At 42.4% G+C, this 25,148-nt stretch overlaps 1 protein-coding gene across 1 annotated transcript in view; it reads left to right on the top strand.

The window, feature by feature from the left end:
- Positions 1-24,913, top strand: part of SMARCAL1 (SNF2 related chromatin remodeling annealing helicase 1) — a 32,218-nt gene extending 7,305 nt beyond the window's left edge. The window contains exons 6-17 of the mRNA XM_084289544.1: positions 917-1,100; positions 2,147-2,297; positions 5,082-5,240; positions 6,993-7,058; positions 14,003-14,143; positions 18,322-18,540; positions 19,359-19,429; positions 21,655-21,757; positions 22,482-22,664; positions 22,882-22,982; positions 24,330-24,426; positions 24,651-24,913. Coding sequence (XP_084145670.1) covers positions 917-1,100; positions 2,147-2,297; positions 5,082-5,240; positions 6,993-7,058; positions 14,003-14,143; positions 18,322-18,540; positions 19,359-19,429; positions 21,655-21,757; positions 22,482-22,664; positions 22,882-22,982; positions 24,330-24,426; positions 24,651-24,863 — 1,688 coding nt within the window. The 3' untranslated portion in view covers positions 24,864-24,913. The remainder of the gene's footprint in view (positions 1-916; positions 1,101-2,146; positions 2,298-5,081; positions 5,241-6,992; positions 7,059-14,002; positions 14,144-18,321; positions 18,541-19,358; positions 19,430-21,654; positions 21,758-22,481; positions 22,665-22,881; positions 22,983-24,329; positions 24,427-24,650) is intronic.
- Positions 24,914-25,148: the final 235 nt, after the last annotated feature.

Raw genomic sequence — 25,148 nt, 5'->3', positions numbered from 1 at the left:
TTATGTCTTCCCGACTTCCTCTACAAGCCACTAAGTAAAAGTGGCTCCTCACAGGAAAGGATCCGTGCACATGCATTTGTGTTGCTAGTGTAGAGGTGTCTTTTGTTCCTCGGTCAGTGGCCGCAGGTTGATTACTGAGCCTGATTTCCTGGTCCCACATGTTTGAGAATTGTATTTATTTTCATAGAAACTCACAGCTGGATTAAAGAGACATACTTATCCCCTTTTGGGATGGGACGGGGAGGCAAGGATGGCTGGCCGAGTGCCACTGACGATGTGGTACGAGGGGAGGGTCTCTGAGTCTTGAGGCACTGCCCGTTTTCTTATCCAAATATGCTGAAAGTGGGGTGATGTGCATTTTAGTCAGAGCTGAACCTGTGTGAATTCGGGTAAGAGGAGAAGAAGAGTTTTCAAAGCTGAGGATTCGTATGACCTTCTTTAACTGTCTCAGGTCACTCCTGGTCATGTACTAAGGGGTGGTAGAGACCTCAGAGAAATTTAGTGCAGAATCCCAAAGTCAGGATCAAGGTGCTCTTACTTTCTAGGCTTCAAGAGCTCTTTTGTTCCAATCCACACTTTTATTCCTGAGTAAAATGTGCCCTAAACTGCCCTCGATGTGAATAATCCAGCTCCAGCTGTATTAGTAGCAATCATCTCTGAATGATGGCATCAGACTTTCAGTTTTTTATAATAAAGCCTAAATACAAGGGGAGGGGATGTGATTCATCATGTGGTGCTGAAATAGACTTCAGGGAAGAGGCCAGGCCAACACCTGTGCGTGATGCAGTGCTTTCTTCAGCTGTTTCAGGGTAGGAAATAATGTTGTAGATGAGGTCAAGGGATGTGCTCTCGTGTCAGTAATGTAAGTCGTGTGCATGGCACCTCGGCTGCTAACAAACTGCTCTGTTCTTTGCAGTGAAAACGTTCCAGAGCCTCGCGTCTGTGCAAGTGGAGCCACTTCCCGAGGCAGTAGTGCAGACCTTCGCTGCTCAAATTCAGAGCTCCACGTCACAGACGACAGACCTTCCCGAGGCTGACCTTTCAGTAGTGGACTCTAAAATTGTGACGAGCCTCATGCCCTTTCAGCGGGAAGGTGTGAAGTAGGTCCTTTTTGCATGCTGTTAGAGCTGGTCTTTGCCTGGAATTGTATGCTTTATATCGGTGCTCAGGCCACGTTCTCTTCCACAGAGGGCTCTACATTTCTCTGGAGTCTTGGGTCGTCACACTCTGCCAGTCTGGGCTCTTGGTTGTTTGGTGTGGTTTGTTTTCTTTGATTTTTTTTGTTTGTTTGATTGAATGACACATCTATTCGTTTCTAGCTAGAATTTTTCATCATGAGTCAGGACAAAAATATCATTCTGCTAGTCTTACAGAACTGTTCAAATGGTACATCTCTGATCTCTCTCCCACGATTCAATATGTGCCTAATTGTCATATGATTTTTTTTTTGTAAGGTCATTTTTTTTACCCAAGTAACTTTTTTTTTTCCTCTCCAAATCCTAATGTACATGGAGAGTGCCAGGAAATGGGACTCTGGTCATGAAAGGCTTGGAATGGCTAACTGTATGTAGGGAGAACCTTTTAAATGTGCCTGTCTGTGCCATATACAGCTATTAGCTGCTGAATTCAAGATGCAACCCAGGAAGGTCTGTGTTTACTGCTATTTAAATGGCATTGTTGTTAATGTTTTCTTAGCCCAGACAGAGCATGAATAATAGCACGGAAAACGTGCTTTAAATAATTGTGAGGTCTTGCATCTACTTCTTGCATGAAATCAGTGTCTCTGAGGTCCGGGCTGCACCATCCAAGCTTTGGGAGAAGAATTTTATGAGCTGCTTCTTTATGTTAAAACTAATGGAGAAGGTCCAGGTTTACTGAAGAACCCAGATTACTTCCAGGCAGTTCACGTTGTAGGCTTAACCTACAAAACATCCCCAGTTTATTGGGTACCATGCAGAAGGCTAAAGATATTTACTGCAGTTGATGCTCGCTGTGGTGTCATCCACAATCTGCAGAAGGATTTTCTCTTTTTTTCCTCAATTTTTCTAGAAAGTGCTTCTCCTCTGATTCAGACAGTTGTTGAGTTGTGCTCACCTTGGACGCCAGGAGAGACGGTAACCCATTTCTTGCCTCTTATTTCCCCCAGTTTTGCAATTTTCAGAAATGGCCGTTTACTTCTTGCGGACGACATGGGCTTGGGCAAGACCATCCAGGCGATCTGCGTGGCTGCCTATTACCGAAAGGAATGGCCCTTGCTGGTGGTGACTCCTTCTTCTGTGAGGTTCACGTGGGCAGAGGTACTGTGAGCTTAGCATTACGGAGATGGCCAGTAGAGGGCACGTGTGGTGATTTATTCTGTGTTGCAGTCTGTGCAAGTTCAAATTTTAAGATGGATTTTAAGGGCAAGAAGGCAAAATCCGTCCTTGTTTAGAAACCTGAGATGGGCAAAATTGCGTAGCATTGGCATTGACCATGTGATAGAAGCCTGCTGCCTTTCGCTGGCTGATTTTCTTCTTGCAGTCCAGCTGATCTATTGAAAAGATGGAGATTTAGAGCAAATATGTCCTGTGAGCCTTTGTTAACTTTGTTCCTGCAAGTCGGCCAGCTCCAAGGAGGCATTTTACTCATTAGTGCTGAAGACAATAGTTGCATTGAAGCAACTGCCTGTTGTATTCAATTCCTTTATAGCAGGACTTAGATGCTGAGCTTCTTGTTATTCTTCCTTCTTTCCAAGAGGTCCCATTATCATCATCATTAAATGTTTGTCATAACATTTTTTAGCTTTTAGCATGTCCACCGTGTGATGCTAAGTCCTCGGAGCCCTTTATCACTGCTAAACAGAAGCTCAACAAAGCTCATGTGGCTGGGAAATGTGATTTGTTGAAAGAAATCAGTCATGACACAGGCTCTTGGGTTGCCATAGGCTAGTGAGATGCTCATTGTGGGAGAAAAATGTAAGCCAGATGTTTTAGCTTGTAACTTTATGTCTGAGTCGGTGACGGTGGGAGTTTAGTCTTCCCCATGATGCTTCTTTGATGAGAAGTAGATTGGTGGGGGTTTACTTACATTTTTTCTGTTCACGTTGTTGGTTGTTAGAGCATCTTGGCTTGTGTTTTCACATCCAATAGTGCAACAAAACACTGGGTGGCAAGAAAAAAAATAAAACCTGAACAAGGGAGTAATGCTCCTCGTGTTTCAGATGGGAAAGAAAAGGATTTACTTCAAAGGCCCATGGACTTGTGATTCAACGCCTAACCTGGATTCAGGGCTCCTGTTGGAGACACTGGGAGAGTTCTGGGGCCTGGGTTCTTGAAGTACTTGGTACCTGCAGCTAAACTCCTACATCCTGCTCCAGGAGATTTAAGCAGTGTGAAGATTTTCTTCTTGAGTGCTTCATTTCCTCTGCCTATGCCCTCCTGGCTCCTCGGGAGATATTTGTTAGGATGTTTGCTTTAAAATTGTCCGTGCTGCTTTGAGTATGTGAAATACCCAAGTCCAAGGAAAATGCGTTGCAGAAGGAGGAAGAAGGTGAAGTTTGTTATGGTCTGTAACCTTCTCAGTTCACTTCTGCACAGATGTGTTTAACACGGAAGCTCTTGTTGTGGCTCTAGAGCTGAATTGCCAGAAGTTGTCTTCATCTCAGCTGCAGGATTTATTTTTAGATTATCTGGGCTCATGCCATTGAGTGCCTTAGTACTGAAGGTGCAGTAGGAAGCTAGCAAGAAGGTGCAAGTTACTCTTAGGTGAGAAGCGCTGCAGGCGTGCATTTGGAGTTCAGCATCAAAACTATGTTTTCAAAATGAAGATTCAGATCTTCTGTTCGGGGAATTTCAAAGTCCTTGTTCCAGGCAAAGTTCAGCATCAAGTACAGGATCACTTTTATGGTGTGAATGAGGCAAGCGACCTTTAGAAAAGGAGAGAGCAGCACAGTAGGAGCTTCTAGATACCTTCCCACTGCTTCAGCCGTTGACTCAAGTTTGTGTAGCATCAGCCACGTGTTTTCTGGTTGAAATCTAACCTTGCCCATGTGGCGGCGTATTTTGTTTGTGGTGCTTATAGGTGGTGCCTGATAGCCAGGTGTTGGTTTCTAACACGCTGTTGGTATTTGGCTCATCTGACTACAACATGTAGTTGCTGCACGGAGGAGAAGAATGAGGCTTGGGGGATTTCTGCAAGTGAAGGGCCTGGAGACAGAGATGTTTCCCATCACCACTGCTTGAATGTATTTCTGTAGGGACCAGATCCTGATTAGTGGAGCCCCAGCCTGTCCTCTGCAGAGCAAGGCCATCAGGACTCAAATGTTGCAGAGAGATTGGTGTCGCTGGGGTCAGGTTTACAAGGGAAGGGGCGGGTGCTCAGTGCCTAACAGATGGGTTTGCAGAAGGATGTCTTCCTAAGGGGTGTGGAGAATTTCAAGAGGTTCTTTTGAGTGCCTATTACCACGTGAAGTTCATTTTGCTGTCACAGAGCAGATGGTGTGGTGTTGGCTTGATCTTTTCTTCCTTTTTTGTTGTTGTTATAATGGTTTTGTTTTTTTTTCTGGTATACTATTCAAGAAGGAGGGCTAGTGGAAGAGTTTTTGTTGGTCTGGATGTGTTATGCTTTATTGTCATCGTGGATTAAACATTAATTAATGAGAGATTAATTAATTAATGAGAGATGTTTACCTCTCAGAAGTTCACAGCCTAACTTCACAGCCTAAGTTTCCTGCTGAGTTGGGAGAACTGGAAATTATTGCATTCTCTGTCTGTGAACATAGCAAGTAATATCATGAGGAGGTGGCACCCATTTCTATTGCAGACCATACTTTATTTTCAGTAAGGAGCAAGAATAAATCAATTTGAGCCTTCCTGGCTGTGGAAGGTGAATTCGGCCTTGCAGCCTTGTGCTATTCTTCCTCTTCCCATGACTGGCAGTGCTGCCACGGGAATGCTGCTGACCCTTTCTATTCCCTCAGCTCGTGTCTGATAGTGGGTGGGGTGAGTCCTTGTTGTAAGCATTCATGTTATAATTTGTGATGGGTTCTGTGATCCTGACGGGGTTTGAGCACCAGAATGAAATTACTCTCTCTTCTCCTCCAGGCATTTCACAGGTGGCTTCCATCCTTGCGTCCAGGTAGCACGAACGTCATCGTGACTGGCAAAGACAACCTGACGGGAAGCTTGATTAACATTATCAGCTTTGATCTCCTCAGCAAGATGGACAAACAACTCAAGAACACTTTCCAAGTAGTTATTATTGTAAGTAGTACACCGGAGTTTTGAAGTTAATTATACGTTGCAAGTCGTGTATCCTTCGTGTGGTACAGCAGAGAAGCGTGAGGCAGAGGTTTTTTTAGGACTGAAACTATCTTGTAATTGTGGCTGTGATCACAGATCTCTTCAGGAGCAAAAGCAGTGGGATTTTATGAAACTTTTTTGATTCCTGAGGCTATATTTTCTGTCTTAATGCTTAAGGTGCACCTTTGGTTCCATTGTGGTTGAGCGTGTCCCTTGCTGGAGAGCAAGGTGTGTTGTATCCATGTAATAGTCTTGGAGTTGTATCTTTTTGAGGGAAATGGACTTCAGGTTGACTTCAGTGTTTATCAAGTAAGCCAGATAACCTCTCAACACCACCTATGTGGGTAAAGCATCAAAAAAAACCCTCCCCTTGTTTGCATTCCACTGGCAGTGTGCATTAAGCTTTCTTCAGTCACAAATATCTTTGCTTTTGTAAATTAGTTTGAAATCCATTTTTTTCACCTTCCTAGGAGCCATGGTAAAAGGCATTTTTCTAGATTTCAGTTTGTAAAAATTCAAAACACGTAGTGTTTCAAATCCAGCTTGGATCAATAAAGACCAAAAGTGTCTACAAAGCTTCCTGTGTTTCGTGTTCTCAGGCTAGCTTTCAGTTAACAGATGCACCTGTCCCCAAAAATATAACCCTTGGAACATAACAGACCTTTTGTTTCTCAGCATCAGATGGGAATATGGAAGTTGTGGGGGGTGTGGAGAGAGGGTTGGAGACTGAACTGCTCATGAGGGAACTGATTTTTTTCCCCCCCTTTTCTCCCCAAGCTACTCTCAGGGTGGAAGTGCAGATTATCTTACGTGGGCTGCTGCTTTCAGTAAAGGGACTCAGGCTACTGTAGGGCTACTACATTGGAACCTTTTACCAGTCCTGAGCTGGAAAATGTTCCTCCTGTGTTTATATGTTCAGATCTGGACACTCTGTAAGTTTTTACAGATGCTAGGAGCTCTACTGAGTGCTGAGGTTTCCTGCTTTTCCTTCCGATATTCTTTTGCTGACTGGGGCCAGCAACGTAGCTTATTTGTTAATCAGGAGGGAGAGGACTGTGCCTGGGAGGCTAAGCAGTTGTATTGTCTTTACACGCATGGTTGCTTGCTCATCCAGACGTGGAAAGATGAGAATGTACCTTGGAGGGTGCCGATTAGATTTTGTGTCCAAGATCTGCTTTGCTATAGCAGAAGAAATAAAGCCTGTTTGGGGGTGATGGCTCAAGTAGGAGGCTGTTATCCACCTGGTGAGCCCTATCAGCAGAGCAGTTGGATCCTAATTAGATTTCTTTTTTCCTTGTTGTTTTCATTAACCCTTCAGTTAGGAAAGTATCACTGTGTAGGCCTCCCGTGTTTGCTGCATTTAAAGGACACACGGGCAAACGAGTATCGGTGGTGAAGATGATGTTCCTCTTTCTCCTCCCCTTTCCTCCTCCCCTCTGGTCACTTGCCTGTGATCATTTGAGATTCATGGCTTTAAGGTTTGATTTCCATTTCGTTTGTGTGCAACTGTGGGTTTGAATGTGGGAAGCCTGCTGCTCCACGTGCTGTCTTCATGTTTAAAATTTGATGCGACTATGTCAGTGCTTGAAATTTCCTCTGGAAGGATAAGCTTCTAATATTTTAGATACCTGAGAACACTGGGAATTTGTTCTTTATCCTGCAGTTGGGCTATGGATCAGAGCTGTCTTCATTTCAATTCCTGTTTTGTTTCAGGATGAATCTCATTACCTAAAGAACGTAAAAACTGCACGATGTCGAGCTGCCATGCCTCTACTCAAGGTACGTATGTTGTGTGTCAGACATCCAGCAGCTAAGGCCAGACTTCCAAAACATGTGCTGCTCTTTTTACCAGTTTAGGAGCCAGCAGCTGAATTCTGCTGTTGTACCAGTGGAAGTCCAAGTAACTGTTGATTCAAGAGCAAGATTTGTCTTTATCTTAGCCACTAATTTCAATACAAAAGTTAGATGGTAAAAACTAACGAAAGAACCTCAGAAACTCCCTTGATCTAATTGTGGTACCGACGCTGATGTTTTATGGTGATGGGGGAAAAAGGGAATGTCAAAATTTACTGAAAATACATGTATTAGTGGAGAGTAGAAAGAATATAGCCGTATCAATGCAGCTTGCTTAGTGTAGAATCATAATCACTTACTACTTGGCACTCAGATTGCTGCTGTGTGTCAAAATGTTACCTAGGTCCCGTCCTTGGCTTTAGTTTTGACCTTTGCTTTGTTACTGCAAGCTTCCAACGTATTTGTGTGGCTGGCATATGAGAGCACTCCTACTAGTTCTTTGCGTTTAACCAGCAGGAAACAGCAGAATGGGAGGTTAGCAAGACAAGTGGCCCCCAGAAGGGAAGGAATATTGAAGTATGTGATAGCAGGAGAAATGTAAATTTTAATTTCTGCCTGTTGGTGTCGAATCAAAGAATCAAATTGTCCCTGGTAGCCTCTAGGAGATTAAAGTTACCTGTAGTTTCTAGGCACTGCAGAGTCTGTACGTTAGAACAAGATAAATGCAGTGCTTTTTCAACAGCTATCCGTAAGTGTGCATAAAAAGAAGGTTTGATCTGTGATGGCTTTACAGCAACCGACTTTTATATGCAAGATTTTTAATGGCAGGTTAAAGGTGGTTGTACTTGGGTAACTTCTTCATTCTCTCTATAGGCCTGACTCTTGTCTTCTCTTTGCTTTCAAATCACTTGAGGCTTTTAATGTTTGCAAACTCAGTAGGAGGTCCAATTTTACGAGCAGTTTTAAGTACAGTAGTTAAGTTTTATGTCCGAAAACGATGGAAAAATAACAATTTTTACCTCATTGTGGAATGCTCAGAAAGTTTTCTTCTCCCTTCCTACTTGTAGCTTTACGAGGATCAGCTCATCAAAATTATTTGCAAGCTATAAGATATGAAAGATGGTACCTGTTAAATGGAGGCTAATTGTCTGTATGAACTTACTGAGAATGTACAGTTTTATGCTATCACATCACTGGTCTGACAGCGTTGCGATCTGCTGCTCTTGAAGCTGAATTTCACCCTTCTGAAAGCGTTACGAGTCTCATGTTCTCCTTATGCACTTTCTCACCCATGAACAGCGTACAATAAGAGAGGACCAGAACCTTTAGAGGCACTTCTTGCTTGGTGTTTACATAAATTGCGTTTTCCTATTTGCTGACTACAACTTCTGGAGTGAGTATTTGCTGTAATAGCCACTCCTCTGCCCTCCTCGCTTTCCAACGTGTGTTTTGTTCTAAAACTAGTCCATTTGGCAGCTTTGTCCTCAGCTACCAGTGAGTGATGCTGAGCACATGACAGCGACGTTTCATTTGAAAGAACACCCAAGATGTGACAAGCCTTCATGACCTGAATACTGGATTTAAAAGCTATCCTGTTGTCTGCAGAGTAAATAGTCAATGGGGTAAAAATGGGATTATTTTCAGTATCTGTTACACGATACTTCAAAATTCTTGGATAAGAGGAACTGATAAAGTTGGCTGCAGTTTATTGTTGCTGGAAGTTTGAGAACTAAGGATGATATTCTTGCTCTTGCTTTCCTTACATTTAAAAGGAGCAGTAGTGAGTCTTTTAGAAGAGACCCAAAAAGCTGTATCCAAAGCAAGCCATTTAGAGGCACAGTGCACCTTGTACATCAGTCCCTACCTTGAGGGCTCAGTGCAAAGCCGTACCAGTGCTGTAACAAGAACCTGAGGAGTCAACTCATGCCTTGTCTAGGTGATCTAACTCTTGTTGGGAGCATACTACTCAAAAATTTCTTAAATTCTTAGTTACCTTTATTTTCTATGAGGTCCTCAACATCCTTAAGCATGAAAGCTTAGCCTTGTGCTGAATTTTGGGGAAAAGAAACAAACAAATGTGATCCTTTGTCCTTACTTGTTACAAAGATTTATGAGTCCATAATGGCACTGGACGGATCTAAATTAAAATATTCCTGTGCCTGAAATGTTTCTGTCCTTTCCATTGGTTCTTAATGAATTCCTTTCATCTTGGTAGAATCTGTTCCTGTGACTTCTCCATTTGAATAACAAGTAAAATATAAAAATTGTTGTGGGAGTTTAGACAGAACTGCGCAATAACCAGATTAAATCAATACATTCATAATAAAGATGACTTACCTTGGGTATTAATTTTGAATCTGCCTTGTTAGACAGCCAAGCTGAATCTCTACCTTTGAAATATTTAACCCATGGTTACAGCATTTAAAGTCTCATTTTACTTTTAATATCTGACATTGATTATTTTTCAAAATGAAGTGGTATTTTTAACCACTCAGTTATAATTTATCTTTCCCTGTTCTGTTGAATATATGGTAGGGTAAGCGTGGTATGGAATTGTCAAGCAGAGCCCATGTATTCAACATGCGGCCTAAGTCTGTCAGTTGGGGACTTCTAGACATCTTCAAAACATTTAAAAAAGCAAACAACAACAACAAAACCCACCAAACAAACCTTTGAGTAGTATTCAAGATCGTTTATGACCTACTTAGTTGCTACCCTGGTGGAGATGCAGGGAAGTTTTTTGCTTGAGGACAGTAGGCGAGCAGTAGCAGGCCCTGCTTTTGTCACCTTGCTCTCTTCTTTGGTCTCATGCTTCGGACTAAGTTCTCCTGGGCATACTGTCAGTACTTGTTCCCTTTACCTCTGTCCTACGTCTGCTTCCCACGGCGTTACGTCTTCTGTATGCATTTTGTTCCTTTCGAGATCACACCGGCCCAGAGACATGAGGATTGACGAGGGAGTGTACATGCTACCAATATCCATAAAGCACCAAAGCCCGAAGGGAAGTAGAGAAAGAAGAAAACAAAATTTTTCACTGATCTGTGGAGGGATCTCTTGGGAACTTGGGTGAAAAGGATTCTACATCCTTCAACCAGCCAAAGTGCTGTGTTGTTTTTGTTCTGCAATTGCGTGGAGTATCACAAAGCAATGGAAACTGGGGAAGGTTCCACTGGAATATGGATGAGTTTTTTGGTTTTTTTGGAGGCATGACAGTAAGTTTTCAGTGAAGAACAGCATCAGAAACTGAGAAACATAGTTGCATTTAATCAAAGATTCCAGTGGCATAAAATGGGCTTATTTTTGTTGTTCTCTGTATGTTCCCCCCCAACGTTTGGATAATATTACTCATGCAATTGTTTGTATTGAGCTGCTGCTCAGATTAAGAGCATGACACACATCCTGATCTGTGGAGGGTTAAAGGTCTTTGTTTCTATTACAGAAGTCCAAATGCATTGTGTAGCTGGAATACGATACTCTGGGCTGGTTTTAATAAAGAGATGCCTAAAAATAAGAAAGAGAATTAGATCAATGCTGAAGGTAGAAGGTGAGGAGGGAAGAGAAAAATCTCGCTGGTGGGAATAAATAGCTGCTTTCTTTAGGCATTACAAATCCACGTGGACTGGATAAAAAAAGCCTTCCCTTGTCACCTGCTGAGAGGAAGAACTTCATCTTGAGATCACAGAAACTGTGGAGGCATCTCCAGATCGGTTGGCACCTTCCAATTTCCCCTCCGTCTCGAAGTAGGGAGGTAGTGTAACTTGCTTCAGTCACAGTGATTTATCACTATCTGACACACATTCTCTTTCTGGGTGTCACTTAAGAATAGGGAAAGGCATATATATATTTTTGGAATGACCACTCTAGGATCATCTTATAAAATGCAGAGCACTACCTGACCCAAGTACAGAAATAGACTCCCCAAAACAGCTGCAGCCCTTTCCCTTTATCAAACCTTCTATTTTATGTTTTATCCCTATTATATTATGGCCACTCTCAGATTTTTCATTTCACAAGATAATGCATTCTTATGCTAAGCAGCTCAAAATTACAAAGTAAGCAAAAATTGGGGACACGAGTAATTGTACAGCCAGAACCAGCCATACTTTTATGTTTAAAAAAAAAAAGTCTGTCAGCCTGTTAGCATATGGCAGAGCTCATGCTGTGAAATTCATTTAAAACAGAGACAGTCATTGTATGTTAATGAAGCTCTTTGCATGTTCTCTTACTTCTTTGTGGCATAATGCTCCCCAGCACCCCCTAATCACTCCCCTTCCAGTCAGTTGGGTTAATAAATTCCCCTTTGACTTTCAAAAGTAATTTTTTTTGTAAATGTTATCACAGCTGTGGAATTAATTCTTGCTGCTGTTCTGTGTGTGTGCAGGTGTAATGCTACAATTGTCTTAGGTGGCTTGGTAAATGAGGGCTACAGAAGAGGTGTCACCTTTTCAAGCCATCCTCAGAGTTCCTTAAAGCAGTTTCATAAGAAAGTAGCTGTAAGAATAGTCACAGGGACACGAGAGAGAGGAGGGCTCCTGTCGAAGATTTATTTTCATACCTAAACGCAAACAAGTAGCTGAAGTGTCAATGGAGATGCGTATCAGTTGCTGACAGCTCTGTTTTTGCTGGAAAATCCTCGCTGCTCGCTGCGCTCGTATTTTCTGTGCTGTTGATCCATGTTGTCCTGATAGACCTTGTAAGAAAGAGGGTAAGCACTCACTTTTGACACCACAGAAGGTTCATCAGAAAACAAGAATAAGCAGTGATCAGCAGAGACTTCTCTACAGGAGCAAATCTCTCTTGGCATCTATTCAAAATGAGTTGCCAGTAGCAAAAGAAACGTGAATCAAAGCTGTTGCTTTCATCCAGAATTTAAGAAAGTCTTCAACACTTGAAACCTCTTCAGCCTAGGATTTTTCTTCCCTCTCTTAGGCTTCTTCTGTCATGGATTTTAAAACTGAAGGGAATTATTGGGATAATGAGTCAGACCACCTATGTTCTACTTCTGGAATTAATTTCTGCACATTCTTAGCAGCTGTTGCTTAGGTTGTACCTCTCTTTTCTTTCTTTTTTTTTTTTTTTTTTTTGTGGTGGTTCTTGTTTTTGTTTGTTTACTTGATTTTTAAAATGGTTGATTAGCAATTAGGTATCACAACCCTTAGGAAGCACTTGCAGTGGCTAGAAACTATCTCTGTTCAGAAATACGTTGCACACAAAAGCAGCAATTGGACAAGTTTAAAAATCAGATAACCTGTAACTTTATCATTCCCTCTCTTGGTACCTTTTTTTGGGATTGGAGAAGGAGCAAGGAGCCCAGCTGATTTCACTACTGGGGAATTAGTGTTCCAACCTGGTCTTCCATAGCTCCTGAGGAGCCCCCTCCAAGGAGGGGGAGTTTTGGGAATGGTCTAAGACCTCTCAACACAGTTGATTTTACGTTACGTTTAGCATGTCCTGGGCTTGTTTTGAATGCACATTGCTTGGAAGTGTCCCAGCAGTGCTGTTAACTCCTCAGTTAACTCCTCAAAGGCTTCTGCAAAGCACTGGATATGGTCTAGGTTTTGCTTGGTTGTCCTCCACTGTTAGCTTCATTTTGAAAACTGACCCAATTTCTTTTTTTATCACTTTGTTGCCTCATGGGATTTGAAATCTTTGGGTTCTCTCACCCCTACCCCCTTTGAGCAGGACAGGGACCTTTGTCTTGTGTGAACTAACACTTAAACTTCTGACATGTCTAAAGGTTAGACACCTCCTCTTATTTAGTTCGATAAACATCCTGCTTTTTAAAAATGTTTGTGGGAATTGTCTGATCCTTTTGGTGACTGCATTGCCTTCTGACATGTTTAATAGGGCTGGAGGGAGAAGGCAAGCCCCACCTTCATTACAACCTATATCTATATATCTGATAGAATCCTGAAATTAATTTCCGGTAGCTGAGCTGTGAACTTTTTCCACCAGATTTTGGTTGGTGAGTGGATGAATCAGCTGAATAGATTTGGGTGACTGGTAGATCTCGGTGAAACGATAAAAGAATTTCATTTTCTTTTTCATTTAAATGTGAATGAGCTGTTGGTACAGATGTCACTCAAGAATCCCTTTTGTTATTTTAATGAACCTGCTTTAAACCATGCAGGAAATTACAGGGCATTTGTAATTTAACTACTATAGGTGAATTTACAGCAGGAGAAATTCATCTCTCGCATCTAATAATAGAATTAGATAATACTGGACATAAGAGGCTAGAAATGCATCTTGGAGGCATTTGTTTGTGGTATAATTTTCCCTCAATTTTGGGAGCACCTACTTTAGATACCGTGTGAGGCTTGTTTGTCTGTTCCCCTCCCGTATCAGACACAAAGCTTTTTTTTTTTTTTTTTTTTTTTTTTACAGTATTCTTATGTGCCTTTTGCCATGGCTGCTAGGTAGACATCTTCTGGCCTTTCTTCATCGTCTATCTCTTCTTGCTAATAGAACTTAAAAAGAAAAAAAAAATCAGAAAAAAACAACTAACAGACTGAAAAATCCTACTTCTTTAGATGCCTTCTGCTTTTGTGAGCAAGACGGTCTGTTTATGGCATGGTTTATTCCAAGAGGGTTTATTCTGGAGGTGAGGATGTACCTGTGAGGGGTGTGTGTCATGCTCCTGTGGCGTCTGGTGCCCAATGAAATCTTATGCCAGGCGTAAGGCATCAATGTGCCTTGTGCCTAAATGCAAATTTGGAAAGTACTGTCATAAAAATTGATGTCCCCTTCCCTTCCAGCATGTGGATGATGAATAAGACGTGCTGCAGGCTGTCCTGCTTTGGAAGGTGAAACACCCTTCCATTTAGGGTGCCTGAACGATGGCTTTTGGGGCCGGGGGATGACTTCTTAGCAGGTGCTGCCTCTCTCGTGAGCTGTCTGATAAGGGATGTTCCACTTTGCTTTCCCAGGCGGCCAGGAGAGTGATCTTGCTTTCGGGAACCCCTGCCATGTCCCGGCCTATGGAGCTCTACACGCAGATCGCAGCTGTCCAGCCAGGCTTCTTCCCTCAGTTCCACACCTTCGGGCTCCGCTACTGCGATGCGAAGCAGGTACCTCCGTGGGGTGCTGGGGAAGTGACAGCGAGACTCTTCAGACAGCATTTTGCTTTATTGTTTTGTTTTCTTAAACTGCAGTAGTGTTTTTTTTTCTCTCCCTCCTTTCCCTCTATGATATTATGTGCTCTTTTTGAGAAGGTCTCACTCCAAAGTAATATTTTGAAAGCTCTCAACCTTAGAAACGGTAGGTGCTGCAAATAAATCGTGGGCCTGAGATATGGAGGCAGTAAAGCTTCTTGTCAAAAGCTGCCCTGGAAGGGCACAGAAATAAAAAGCTAAAAACAGAATTGGCCTTAGTGTGGGGAAAGGAGCCTGCTCTGACAAGAATTTGCCGACAGCTTTAAATGGGCAGAGTGGCTGTGGGCCTTTTAAGCAGCTCTAGGATTGGGCTAATTGATTGAAAAACAGTCTCTGGTCTGGCTTAGTGACTGTTCTAACAACGTGAGGCTTCTGTTGCTTAGGATTTTGGATTTCATGCCTCCAGCTAGGTAAAAAAAAATTAAGACTTACTTATTAAGTCTGTATTCCACCTCTTCCAATTCAGGAAATGGATGTGGTGCCCAACAAAACTTGGAAATAAATTATCTTATCTGGAAGTGTTTTTCTCTTCTAGGAGTACTTCTAAGAATACTTCTCTTATCCCTGGAAGTGTTTGAGGCCAGGAGATGAGGCTTTGAGCAACCTGGTGTAGTAGGAGGTGTCCCTGCCCATGGCAGGGGAGTTGGAATTATATATGATCTTTAGGGTCCCTTCCAACCCAAACCAAGTTCATATAGATTATAAATATATACAGAGAGAGAGAGAATGAGAACATAACAGCATTCATGTTAGCAAAGCTCTGCTTTCATGGCAGAGGATTGGAACTTCTGCCTCCCATCCAACTCTTACTATGGATGGAGAAATTAGAAGGCTGCAATTTCTACTGAGTTTCATTATCTTTGCTGAGAGATCCCTGTCTGAGCAGTGTCCAGTGTGCTTTTTAGAGGGAAATGAAAAGATGCAGTTTAATCTTGTTGGCTTTCTGCAGTAAAAGGGAGGGTGAATTGTGAGTGTAAATAGGTTTGGAGTTTCATAAACCCTTTGAGGGTAAAGTTCTGCATGACTTGCTGTTGCTTCAATTACAAGGCATATGGACCTCAGGTAAGATGTGGAATTGGATAAAAGAAATAAAATTGTTCTGCACGATCCAGGTTGTACCAATGTATTCTGTATAAATGAGTTTTCAGCCTACAATGGAACTCAGCATGGAGGTCACAGTCTGTATCAGCTCCCCTTCAGAGCCTCTGCAGGGTTTCTAGTCCAATTTTGTTTTTGTTTGACCCGCCTCTACTAGACAGTTGAACATTACTGGTCTTCTCAGTGCTCACCTGGGACTTCTGCTACAGTTAATGGCAGTAAATGATACCGTGAACCTAGAAGGAATTTGCTTATTTAGACCAGAAGTGGGACTGCTGGAAACGAAGAGATGTGGATAGTATTCGAAACTAAAAGTAGGACTGCAGTGTATTAGGTTGCTGAAAATCCACGCAGCTCTGAGTAAACTAAAAGGTATTTTGATGATTGTAGTGTTTCCCTCATGGTTGCAGTGTTTCCCTCATGTTTGTTTTTGCAGCTCTAACCTGCGATTGTGTTAAGAGTTACAAGCTCTCTGAAGAACCGTTGTGGTACTTTTGCTGGTGTTACTCAGATAGGTTCTTCCTTCTGCCCTGAAAGTGGCTGCATTGTAAGCGGGGTGGAGTGGCACAAAACCAGGGAGGTTTTGCAAAGCTTTTGGAGATCTGTCAGGATGAAAGGTACTCTGTAAAAATATTTTGGTGTTAATTGTAAATCTGGTTGCATTAGAAGATTAATGAAAAATTGACAAACCTGAACCATTCAATGTAAAACCAAAACCTGACAACTTTCTGTTTGAAGAGAATAGATTTCGTGACAGAAAATTGCAGATACCTGGCAGATGTGATTAGGAAGGATATAAAATAAAAGTTTGTCACTTTGCAATTCAACCTCCCAGCATCTATACTCTTAAAAATGCAGCAAGTGAAATGTCACCTGCTTATTTACAAAATAGCTCAAGTCTGTTTCCCAAAATACATGCTGTGAATTCATTTTTCAAACTGGGTGATGTTGGCAAATATTAAATAATTTCTATCTGAGCACATGCTCTGAATTTGTAAGAGTTTGGCAGCGTCTGCTAACGCTGTAATAAGTTTACTGACTCATGTAAGATGCTGTAACACTTTGGTAAGAAAATCACAGTTGGATGCATTTGTTCTGGAATGTTATGGATCAAAGCCAGATGTGTATTTTGGCAAAATAATTGTCCTTTTTTCTCTCTTTTTTTTCATCCCAGTGCATACTAAAATGTATTTTAATAATTCCAAGAAATAATTCTCATCACCTAGGTGCAGCACAGAACCAGAACGTTTCCTTGTTTGCAAATTGTTCCAGCAGCACGGTCACCTTATAGGAGCATACTGCTGGGATTCTGCCTGGCTGTACTTCAGTATGACAGCAGAGAGTGTCTTGGCTCCGTTTCTGCCCTGTTCTTTCGGTCAGAGTGATGTTACTCTTCGGACATGAATTGTGCTACGTGGCTGCAAAATACACGCATTGCTTGTTTGGTAGGGAAATGGAAAGGGGAATAACGTGGGTTGCTTGAGTAGAATGAGCCTGCGGGAGGTGTCCAGGTCCCAGAGCAGGTCTTGCTCAGCAGCCTCAGCGTTGGTTCCTGCTCCTTCACTGGCAGAGCGCTGAGCAGTGTGACCAGGGAGCTTATTGCACTGGGTGCAGCACCAGGTCCTTCTCGGGTCAGCACATCTGCTCTGCTGAGCCCGAAGCCTTGAAGGCAGGAAAGGGGGCAAAGAGACTGGGGCTCAGCCCTGTCAGCTTTCACGCAGCACCTGCCTACAGCTAATAAACCCAGCTAGACTCGAGCCAGCTTTTCGTGGACCTGAGGGACCTGCATTGCACTCCTGGCTTCAGGGAAGCAGAGCAGGAATACCCACGTTGGCTTCTTGAGGGCTTGGCTTAGATCCAGGTGGGTTTATTACCTCTAGCTCTACACCGCGGTGCTGTTCTCAGAGCCAAATTCTCTACTCTATGGGACCCAGTCTGGCTTTGTATCAGGGTTTTGAATTATTTCTAGCTTTAATGAACCAACTACAGATAATCAGAAGGCACCATCATTATGTAGGAATAGATTAAGTCAAATGAGTTTTAATGATGACCATAGGTGCCAGAAACTGTAGTTAGTTGATGGTTCACAGCACTACAATATGGCCATAGAATGGCAGATTGTCCTGTTAAGTCTCTACGTGAAGTAGGACTATTCGCTTGCAGATACCATAGTGGTCTTAATTGCCTGTGACCGGTTTGATTCCTCCTCGTTCTGTCTCAAAGCATGTTCTCACCCCTGTTCCACCAAAGCACTATCCGTTCATACAGTCAGTGCAGTGCTTAACCATGTGTCTGGTACAATTTTTCTTATTTTGGTCTCCTCCATTCTACAGAAGGATAGAGGTTGCAGTGAACACTTGAGAGCTTTTACCTATTTTATTCCATTTCCATGTCGTAGCAGCTTTCTCTTGGGGAAGGCAAATAAAGGAAATACAGATTTTTTTTTATTATTTTTTTTCCCGGTTAAATTTATTTTAGCAATTCAGGTGGTACAGTTAAGAGCAGAGCAGCAGGTCAAAGGGGTTCGTGCTGAGGCTCCCCACATTTCTGTTACAGGCCATCGAGGAGTTTATAGGTACAAATGTGTAGGGGCTGCTTGCTTGGGATTGTTTGAAGATCAGAACTTGTACTTCTTGGTGACGCTGCTAGCAAGACTTGGAATCAGAGCTGTGACGAAGATTTTCCCCCCACTCGGCTTTCAATATTATAGTAGCTGTATTTCATATACTTAACTTGTGAAACTTCAGCAAAAAGATTGCTCTTTATCCTTTAAGTCATTTTAAAAACGTTACTGGTCTCCTGTCCAAACCCAAGTAGCCTTCTCTTGTTGGGTGGGTTTGTACCCTTCTGTTTTACCACCAATTTTACCAAATCTCTCTTCCTACTGATCACCGAGTTCTCTCTTTATCCGTTTTCTCTGGAAGTTTATTCCACCTGCAGACCAGGAGGGTCAGTCTCTTGAGTTTGACGCTCATAACTGCTTTGGTCTTTCCCAGATGCCGTGGGGTTGGGACTACTCTGGATCATCCAATTTAGCCGAACTGAAAATTTTACTGGAAGAATCCATCATGATACGACGTCTTAAATCAGATGTGCTTTCCCAGCTTCCAGCAAAGCAACGCAAAATGGTTGTGGTGTCTCCCGAAGGCATTAATGCAAAGACCAAAGCTGCCTTGGCAGTTGAAGCAAAGAAGATGGCCAAAGGATATGGAAATGTAAGTCAGAAACTATTTTCATGATGCAGCATTGGTATTTCAGGTGCCTTTATTTTTCAGATTAGGAGATTTTTATTTTTATTTTTATTTTTTGTTAAATCAAATTAAAAACATCAGTGGAAAAGCAGTGTCCTGTGTTCCAAAGAAAGTCAAGAGCCCCACCCCATGTCATGGCACAGTGGAAGACTGTTCAAGGCACAGTTTTAAACAACACGAAACAGATCTGCTTTTTTTTCCTTTTAAGTGGTCTGCTTTATCCCTTTGTGTCAAATACCATTTATTCTCACTTTCTTCTTGTTAGTCCCCTCTAATTGTCTATTTACTCTTCCGTCTTGCCTTGTAATTCCATTCAGTGTACAAACACAGCCTTGTTGAAGCTGAGTTGCAGAGTACAGCGGTAGCCAAAAATGCTAAGACTGAATTTTTGCAATTTTTTCTTCTATGGATGGCAAAAGCATTTTCTAGATGCTTAGATTCTTAATACAGTTCTGTAATAACCTGGGAGTTTTTCCTTGCCATTTTAGTTGGGAAGTGCTTTATCAACTCAAACTGCGTTTGTCTTATGCTTGTCATTCCACTTGTAGGAGTTGAGTGGGAGATAGGAATGGAGGTGTCAGAAGTAGGAGTGTGAGTATCTGCCATGCCCAGTGGTGTGTAGACTTCCCCCTCCAATCCCCTTTTGTTTTACGGTTTTAGGCTGATATATATTTTTTTGCTAGCAAAGTGTATATGGGCAGCAACAGACATTGCAAATCTGTAAGCAAGAAGGTAGAAAAGCCATTTCTTGGACTCAAATTTATTTTTCTTTCCCTCTGCAGAAACAACAGGAGAAAGAAGCTCTTCTCCTCTTCTACAACAGAACAGCAGAAGCTAAAATCCACTCAGTCGTGTAAGCTGCATGTCACTGCTTCATTCTTGCCTAGTAAAATGTGTTTTTTCCGCTGAGAACAGGAAAATGGTGCCTTAGAGATAACAGTGCAGGGACATGAAGCATAGCCTCAAGCCAGCTTAAAAAAAAAAAAATTGATTTTAATTACAATGCACTAAACATTTTCTTCTCTTAGAATTCCTAGGCTGAACAAGTCTTCTGATTTCATTCCAGATACGGTTCTAAACTCTGTCATTTGAACTGTCTGAAATTACTTGGTGTTTGGGACTTGGATCAAGCTCCCTGCTCCAGACCCTATTTCAATTTAAGGAGGGGTGGAGTAATGAAACTAAAAGTATCAACAGAATTTGAGAAAACAAATACTGCAGTAGTACTGCAGCAAGAGCCCTGAGCCAAAAAGCTTATGAGATGGTCTGAGCTTTAGTTATACTGTTCTCTGAGGGTGTCACAGCCCCTACTGTTGGCACTTCCACAGCGCTCACATGGGACCTCAGTAGCAAAAGTTTTCTCTCATAGATGTGCTTTTAACTGTCTTCTGTAGGAATAATTCCCTTCTATGACTTTCCATGCCCTTTCATCCTTAGCCTTTCTGCTGGGACTGCAAAGGAGTTGCTTTAGGCCATTTAACATGACTTTTTAATAAGCATGCTAAGAACATGAAAACAGTTTACTTTTCCACAGCCCTCTGAACGCGAGGACCAACTAATGTGCACTGATTTCACAATCTCAGCCCTTGCTGCAAAATCTGTCTGTTTGGCACAGAACTGCACTTCAGAGTCCCAGCTCTCATTTCTGTAGAGGACTTTCTTCCTTTTGTGTTAGTGAACAGTTAGTAGAGTTTCTTCCTTTTATATTCAGTTGCAAGTGTGAACTGAATACAAAACCATGAAGTGTTTACTTGACTCTACAGGCACTGAGAAGTAGGAGCTAGTCCACTTTTTTCTAGGGTTTAGCAGCATTTAAAGTATCAGACATTACAAGGTGCTAATGTACAGTTCCATCTAGCTAATGGTGCTGTCATATGAACATTAGCACCTCCCATTCCTTACCCTTGATGACAGTTTCCATTGCCACTCTGCGGAGTCACTGAAATGACTAACCACTTTGTAACTGGGTGTATGGGGGTGAGCTATAAAATAATTGTGATTTGTTGGCATCTGGTTGCTACACTGAATGTTCACTTTGATATTTTACTTTAAAACCCAGTAATCCCGCTCTGAGATTTCTTTCTTAGCTGATATTCTGTAATTGGGATCTGAACATGACAGAATCCAGGGAGCTGGCTGCAAAGCATTGATCCATCTTCGTATGGTGCTGGAAATCCTGCTTGGTGTTGTCTGCCAGTTGCTGCTGCTGGCCTAAGCTGTCTTTTATTTAGCAAAGAACTTGGTATTCCTGGTCGTGCAACAACTTTGCCGTTCCAAAGAAACAAGGCATTTGTATAATCTACTCTGAAGGCTGTTGCTATATTTACTTACAAATTTTAGGATTTTAGATGTTTTTCGAGCTCTAGTTTCTGGTTGACCTAGTTGTATCACAAGTTACTAGATAGACATGTGTTCGGTACTCAGCTGGTATGCATGTGATTACTCCATGGCAAATGCCAGACGTTTTGATTTAATTAACACTGTTTAACTGGATTTGAACTGAATCTAGTTGCCTTTCATTTGTCATTAGCCTTTATGCATATGGATGCTTCCTGGAAATAGCTGATGTATATAGGTTGTTAAGCTGCAGTAAATATTAATATGAACCCTTACAAGAAAAATGTTTTTACCATATCCTCATGCATGCATTTAGACACCTATTGTTCTAAAATAAAAACAATCCGAAGTAAACACTGTGTACAGATCAGTTTAATGTATTGTGATCGTGCAAAAGTCAGAAATACAGAAGGCTGGATGGACTAGTCAAAACGTACAGGCAATTCCTGTTCCTTGGTTTGGGGTGTCAATATTGAGGTAGGATGCAATAAATTGATTCTCAGTGATATACGAGTACAAATGTAGGCAGCTGTCCAGCTGGGATGAAGAAAAATGAGTGGATTTTCGTGTTATATCTCTTTCAATCTGTAGGAGACTTGACTTGCTACTTGCATTTTACTGCAGCGCTTTATGCTAACCTATTTCCTAGTTTCTGTAGGATGAAAAGTTTCTTTAAAATCTGATTTGGGCAAAGTCTGTATTCTCTCAGCACATAATTCATGTTTTTTCTCTTTCATATAGAGAATACATCTTGGAGTTACTAGAAAGTGGAAAAGATAAATTCCTGGTGTTTGCTCATCACAAGATAATGCTGGATGCAATAGTTGAAGAGCTGGAGAAGAAAGTAAGTAACAACTGAGTTTTCTCAACTTTATCACTATTCCAGCTTCACAGCTGCTTAAGAGCTCCCCAGAGTTACGGCTGGTCAGCTGGTTTATTAAAGTTAGGGGCAGAGATGATTTCTACTTGCTGTGCTTCTGAATGTGCCCTTCACCAAGGGAGCTGAGCTGTTGGAGGAGTGCAGCATGGGATGCACTTCGTATTAGCTGAATGGCTTTTGTCGTATTCAGTGTTCTTCACTGATCTCCATCATCTGCCCTGGAGCTTGTGAATTACAGCCCTGCATCATCCAAGTTTATCATCCCTCTCCTGAAGAGCAACTGAGATATGTAAGATCCCATCTCCTTCCATTGTAAACAGAGGAAGACTTCAGGCTGGAAAGGCTGTAACATCAGCGTGCAGATAATACTCTGCTTTTTGCTAAGCTGCTTCCCTTTCCACTGTACCTGAGTTGCCAGCTGGTTGCTGTCCTTCCTGTTGCTCCGGATCAGTGTGGGAGCAATGGACAGGAGCGAGGCAGATGTTGTTGACAGAGGGGAAGAACATTACACGCTGAGCTACAGTGCCTTGAAATGGTGAAAGGTTTTAAAAAGACAGCAGTTGCATTTTTAACTTTTTTGGTTCTGGCATGGGGAAGGGAAACGGAATCCACTAAAATATGGAGGGAGAAGACAGGAAAGGGGACACAAGGCTGCTAAGTACTATCTTCTTTCTCTGCCTTTTCTCAGCGTGTTGAATATATCCGCATTGATGGCTCCACCTCTTCAGCTGAGCGGCAGTCTCTGTGCCAGAAGTTCCAGTTGTCAGAGAAGCAGGCGGTGGCCGTTCTGTCCCTCACTGCCGCAAACATGGGCCTGACGTTGTCTGCTGCGGACCTGGTGGTGTTTGCAGAGCTCTTCTGGAATCCAGGGGTATGGATCCTGGAAGTGTCAGGGGCTGGATGCTGCCTGGAGAGCAGAAATGCTGGCTCTTGGGAGGAGATGTTATGGGCAAAGAGAGCATAGATTTTTCCTAGCTTGTTTATCTATTTCCCTTAATCTCAGCCACATACGTTCTCTAGCATTTTTGTTATTTCTTCGACATCGCAGTTCTCAATTAATTCTCTTTGTCACCTTTTTTTATGTAAAGGTTTTGATCCAAGCAGAAGATCGGGCACATCGAATTGGACAGACCAGCTCCGTTAACGTCCACTACCTGGTGGCTAAAGGCACAGCGGATGACTTCTTATGGTAGGAAGTGGAGGGGGACATTTTGGTTCTCCTCCTGGCTGTTCTCAGTCTGTCCCACGTGATGTAAGTTGCTTAATGGTAGTGCTGATCTCCACAGCCTGCAAGGGGAGGAGCAGCAATTGCCAACCGATTGTAAGTGGGTGACACGGCCTGGCCACAGCGGATATAATTAAGTGGGTGATAAGCAAGGAGGAATAAAAGTAGTCACTGAGCAATCTGTCCGTTTGAGTGCTTGGACAGGGAGCTATGGAGGAGAACTGCACTGTTGCTTTCCTCTTGGCTCTTCAGCGAGATCTTTGATGGATTAAAGAAGTGCTGTTGACCCAACTCTGGGGAAACGGGGTCTACGCCTTGCGGGCTGCAGTAAGAGCTATCAGTGTGCAGCAGTCCTTGTGGCTGGGAATCTGACATCCTGGGGGAATGGAGGAGCTGGGGAATCCTTAATGCTGCGAGGGAACTGACCTGCAAATGATGAAAAGTAATCATCTACCAGCTGGTTCATTTAAAGTCCAAAATTACTTCTTTATTACCTCATTTAAAGGAGCGAATGGAGTAAGTGAACTTGTGCAGTTCCCAGAATATCATGATGGCAAATAATTATAACCCTACAATGAAGGGATCTGGAAACTAATGTGTCGCCCACGTTTCACGGAAATTTAATGACAGTAATTCTGCCTTTATTTGTGAAATGCTGTCCATGCGGTCGTTCATGCTTAACTGGATGGAAGCATGGCTCTTCAAATAAGGACGGGAGCATCTGTTTTAAACGCAAGAAAAAGAACAAAAAGACAAGGCTATTTGGTAAATGTGGTGTCGTGCTGTGGCCTTTGCCCCTTTCAAAGCCTCCAGTGTGGAGGTGCAGTTGGGACCTCACTAGACCTCATGGGCCAGTGAGGGATTATTCCTCCTGCAGTAGTTTGGGAGGTACCCCAGAAATGCTGATGCATCTGTTGCTGAGGATTATCACTGCTTGCCTTGGAGGACAGGCTATTTTGGCTCCCTTTACCTGCATCTCCTTGTTCTGACTTCATACCATTAGTCTTGCCACTTTCTCTCTTGGATATGCGACCCTTCCAAATATTTGTAGCCTGAAATCACATCCTCTTCTTGTTTCTCATTTAAATTGGATTGATGCTTCCTTAGATTTGATATCCCAAAACAGCATACAGTCATCATAAACAGTAATAGGGCGGGTTAAGGAGCTAATGAGCTTTGGAAGAAAAGTCATCTTTATACCGTTATAGTTTTTTCATCTACACGTAGTAAATGACAGTGTCTTTCCCAATGGATCATTGAATCTGGCATGTTATTTTCTTCCTTTCAATAACATTTGTTTCTCTCTCCTAGGCCAATGATTCAAGAGAAAATAAAAGTGCTGGGGGAAGCTGGTCTTTCGGAAACCAACTTTTCCAGTACAGCTGAATCCACCGATTACTGTCCTAAGGTAACTGACCTGAGGGAATGGCAGAGGTCCCTGGGAGAGGCTGAATGCATTTGGGATTTTGTATTTCTAGATTTGCATGTGATGGGCAGTCTGACCTCACACCTGTTCTGCCTTTAATGTCAGAGGGTCATGGGTCAAGGGCCATGGGACTACCCTTTGATGGTTGCTTACTTTCACTGTGTGTGACAATGCATGTACAGACTCTGCCTGTTATAATTTCTCAGCCAGATCCGAAGCAGAAGACCATCTATGAACTTTTCCAGAGGACCTTCTCTGATTGCAGAGATGACGACGATGAACTTTTGCTTTTGGAAGCAGCTGATGCTTGCTGTGAGTTTGACTCTGGCAGTGCCTGTCAAGACACAAACGAAGAGAGGTGTTCAGTGAGTTCCCCCAAAAAGCGGCGTATTGAGGAGGTTTTTGAAAGTGTAACATAAAAAAAAAAAGGTGGCTAGCAGTTTTTAATATTAAAAAAAAAAAAAAACCAAAAAACAAAAACACAACAAAAGGAATCAAGTATTATTTTTGAATTTTCAGAAATAAAAGACTCTTTTCTGTATCTCTAGCGTGTTTCATCTCAAAGGATGAGGAGACAATCTGACAGCATGATGGATGAGTAGTGCACAGCTGGCAGCCTGCAGGTCTTGCAGTCCTGCCTCTGCTGATGACTGAGTGGCCATGGGCAAGTAGCATGCTGCTTTGTTTTAGTAAGTCATCTTCCA

This window comes from Netta rufina (assembly GCF_964035555.1).
Source record: "Netta rufina genome assembly, chromosome: 6".
Taxonomy (NCBI): Eukaryota; Metazoa; Chordata; class Aves; order Anseriformes; family Anatidae; genus Netta; species Netta rufina.
This window is presented reverse-complemented; position numbering and strand designations above follow the sequence as displayed.